The 3,896-nt window shown below is 37.3% G+C and overlaps 1 protein-coding gene across 1 annotated transcript; it reads right to left on the bottom strand.

Annotated features, from left to right (window-relative positions):
• Positions 1 to 1,975: 1,975 nt before the first annotated feature.
• LOC129777907 (TLR4 interactor with leucine rich repeats-like) lies at positions 1,976 to 3,685 on the bottom strand. The gene is made up of 2 exons (XM_055784482.1): positions 3,513 to 3,685; positions 1,976 to 3,436 (listed from the first exon to the last, which is right to left on the bottom strand). The coding sequence occupies exons 1-2, from the start codon at positions 3,536 to 3,538 to the stop codon at positions 2,470 to 2,472; spliced, it is 993 nt and encodes a 330-aa protein (XP_055640457.1). The 5' UTR covers positions 3,539 to 3,685; the 3' UTR covers positions 1,976 to 2,469.
• Positions 3,686 to 3,896: the final 211 nt, after the last annotated feature.

The following is a 3,896-nucleotide window of genomic DNA, read 5'->3' as shown; positions in this document are numbered from 1 at the left end:
ACCACCGATGTCCGACTTCGATTGCGATGGCGACAAATCGGCGAAAACTGAAAGCCGGCTGGCCTTGCCAGGCTTTGATGATTCTGCTTTTCTCACTAATTCCGAGTTCACACTGCGTTTTACGATATCTCGAACAGTTCGAAAACGCGCGAAAAAAGTACACCCGGGCGATAAAAAAAAAATAACAGCCAACGGTAACGGAAAACAATGCTTTAACGGAGACGCTCACAGCACATGACCGGTTACTCGAAGCTTATGCCGAAGAATGAAGCCTAACAGTTGTTGAGTCTTCAAATTAGTGAATTTGTCGCATATCATAATAATTTCGATTTGTAGTGAAATAAGTGTACCTCCTCTCAGACTACCATCCCTGCAGACAGTTCTAAGTTTGTTCTCAATCTCAATGAACATAATTGATTGCTGATTGCTTGTAACTCTTACTATCACTCGGCCATTATTAGAACTATCTCAAAATACTATTTTTTTCAACTCGCAATAATCGCTCCTCGATAACTCCACATCGGTTACAATATCGCCACTGCGCAAAGCTAATATAAGAATATTTAATTTATTCTAAACGAAAAATTTAATATTCGTTCAAAATCTTTCTTTCTTTCTTACGTTTAACGTTTTATTTGGATCATGTCACATGCCGCCTCTTTTCATTTTGTGTTTTGTATTTTACTAATAAAGAGCCGAATATCCGGCTATCGGCCTCAAAGCTAGCTAGCTATCATTTTCATCACTAATACTAATATTATAATTTATTCAACAATGTATCAGTTTACCCTTTTTTTAAACGAATTTTACCGTCTTGTGAACTTATTCACGAATCAAAACGGTGCTACTATGAATAATATATAACGGTACTCAGTATAAACAAAAGTTGGCATCCATGCTTCAGGAACGGATTAATGGAAAACTCCATGTATTGCGGCATTGTGTAGATGTAAAGAACATTGTTCTGTATGTTCAAACAAAAAAATAAAAGGCGAAAGACGCCAAACTAATTATTTTTGTGATACATGCGAAAGATATCACACGAAGAAGAATTATAGCAAATATTTTTGTACATAAACATAAAAACATTGTTTAGTAAATCCTTATCAGAAGCTTACCAAAAAAAAAATAAAGGAATCTTGTTCATCTCTCATAATCTCATAAAGTTATATATCACTACTTTATCATGTAAAAAGATTGCGACCAGTACGACACACATGTCGAAATTTAATACGAACGCAAAGACTTAAAATAATAAGTTCAATCTTGAATCATAATCTTAGCTTTAGTATCATTGATTGGTATAGTCATTATGAATTTGACGATGTTGATGATATCCACGTAAAAATTCGTGTTCACTGTGCTTTAGTAGGAATAAGATAAACAGTGTTATTTATTTATTGTAACGCTAGACGATGACGCAGATTTTAGCATCTTTTCGACTAAGATTGAACATGAGAAAGCAGTACTACATGCTACATATGAATGCCAAAATGACCCTCATTCGGACTGATTCGGATTCGGATGATATGAATGAAATTGATGAGTTGGGAAAAATATGATTGAGATCAAACCGTAACTAATATAGGATTGCTTTTTTTTTGAAAATCTGTAAATCTGTATCTACAGATCTTAGTCTGAAAAAAGTCTGAAAAATCTATATAAATACAGATTATTCTGTAGATATGGTAACCCTGGTCGGCGGTCGACTCGGAAGTATCTTACAGACTGAAGCCCGTTCGGACAACCGATATCCTCCTTTCATTGTTTGCAAGCGATCAAAAGCTCGATGATCTATCTATAAAATCATATAAAATCAGATTTGGACGCCGTCTTAATCTCCACAACTATTTGAAATGTGAGCAGTAGTTTCATCAATTATACTGAATCAACCATCAAACAAGTAGGTGAGCAGTGAATAAATCATGTGTATTTATAAAACGCATGTACCGCTCTTGAACTCTGTTACTCGGTTAACACTTGATAAGCTTGTTCCTACAACTGAAGCATTTTGATAAAAGTTCGATTAGTTCAAAATCAAAACTAGCATTGGCTTTTTGTTAAATATTCAATTGTCATTCATGCATCAAACTTACACGCTTACAAGGCAAAAACTCAACCACTCATATTCACTCCAGTCAAAACCAAAGAACGCGATATTAAAAATCCCAAATTATAGCGTATCTCGCACTGCAGAGGCATAACAGTTTTCCATATCCTTCGATTAATGTTAGATATAAGATTGAATAATATCAATTGATTGATTAAGTTTACAACTCATCGTTTTGTTCTTTTGAAAACAGTTCGAATGTTACTCGTTCTCTGATCATTTTCCAAATTTTATGATTTCATGGTTATCAACTAGTGGATGTTTCAAAGTTGTTTTTATTTACACACATAGGAACACTCTTTGTATAGAACTGGAATATTTACTAATTGCATGAAATTCACTGCCTTCTCTACATAACCTTATCTGAAGAATACCGTCACTTTATCACTTTTTGCCCCAACTAATATTGTGTTCTGACTGCCCTTGCCATTTTGCGTCAACAGCTCCAATGTTTGTCCACTCGAAAGGCTCAATGGTTTCGTCGCTAGCTCACCGGTCAATCTCTGGATCTCTTCGAACAGAGGACCTTCCTTCAGCAGACTACTCTCGGTGCTAGTGGACACACTCAGCTCTCCATAACAACAAAGCCCACCCTGCCGATATTCTCCACAGCCGTAGTCCACCCCAAACGCAACGATCCGCTTGTCCATGATTAGCTTTCGGGCACGATCAACCCATGCACAGGTCCAAAGATTTCCAATCAGTCGAACTGTTTTCAAAGCTGGGAAAGCCGCGGGAAACGACTCGAATTCGTTCAGCTGATTGTAACTGACCCAGAGATTGTGCAGTTGATTCAATCTCAAGTCGGTCGTTGCCTCGATATTTGCTATTTTGTTTACCGATAAATCAAGATTTTTTAACTGTCTCATTGTGGCAAACAAATTGAGATTGATAAATGTTAAATCATTCTGGGACAGATCCAATGTGACCAAGCCAACGAGGAATCGGAAGTTGGGCGATAGTGTGCTCAGTCTGTTCCGACTAAGTTGTAGCGTTTTCAAGGAATGGTTCTCTTCGCGCGCTACTTCAAAAGTGGTTAGATTAAGCTGAATCGCTGAGAGTGTCTCCAGTTTTGTGGATCGAAATGACATCTTCGGAATGTTCCCGTACAAAAATGTGAGATATTTAGTGTTTTCAAGCCGACTGAACAGCGCCTCGTTCCAATGATCAACAATAATCGATTCGATGATCAGTTCGGTAGCTTTTGGCAGTATTGGTAAGGTACCATCGGTGGCACTTTCCAAGTGCGTAATTTCTTGGCTCCATTTGCGTCGATCCGCCACAGCGCGCCCGATGGATACCGTTGCGAAGGAGGTTACTATCAGTCTGAAATATTTGGTGAGAACAATCAAAGTTTCGTGCAAATGCCCCAGTAAATGAATAATGATTTCGAATTACTCACAACACAACGGTGACGCGGAAAATCATGTCCAGATGGCTTTATCAATCACTCGAGAATGGAACTGTTCTACGAATCACTGCGTGATGAAACGGGAACTCGTTTTTTTTATTTGCTACTTCTGTATGGAATACTGATTACGAATGTTACATGTTGCGTTGTGGGATCCAATTGAGCTGTAATGCTGTGATTTATATACTACTGAACGGTATGCGGAGAGAGTTTTATTTAAGGGTAATTGAAAACTGAACAAAAATTTACGTGCTATTTTTCAGAGAATGGCACTTTATTATTTTTTTTTAAAATTGTTTTCGGGTTCGAAAAGTATCGTTAGAAACATATCCGAAGATGAAATAAACGCGAAACGTTGTTTACAATCTTGCGTTG

This window comes from Toxorhynchites rutilus, chromosome 3, assembly GCF_029784135.1.
Source record: "Toxorhynchites rutilus septentrionalis strain SRP chromosome 3, ASM2978413v1, whole genome shotgun sequence".
NCBI lineage: Eukaryota > Metazoa > Arthropoda > Insecta > Diptera > Culicidae > Toxorhynchites > Toxorhynchites rutilus.
This window is presented reverse-complemented; position numbering and strand designations above follow the sequence as displayed.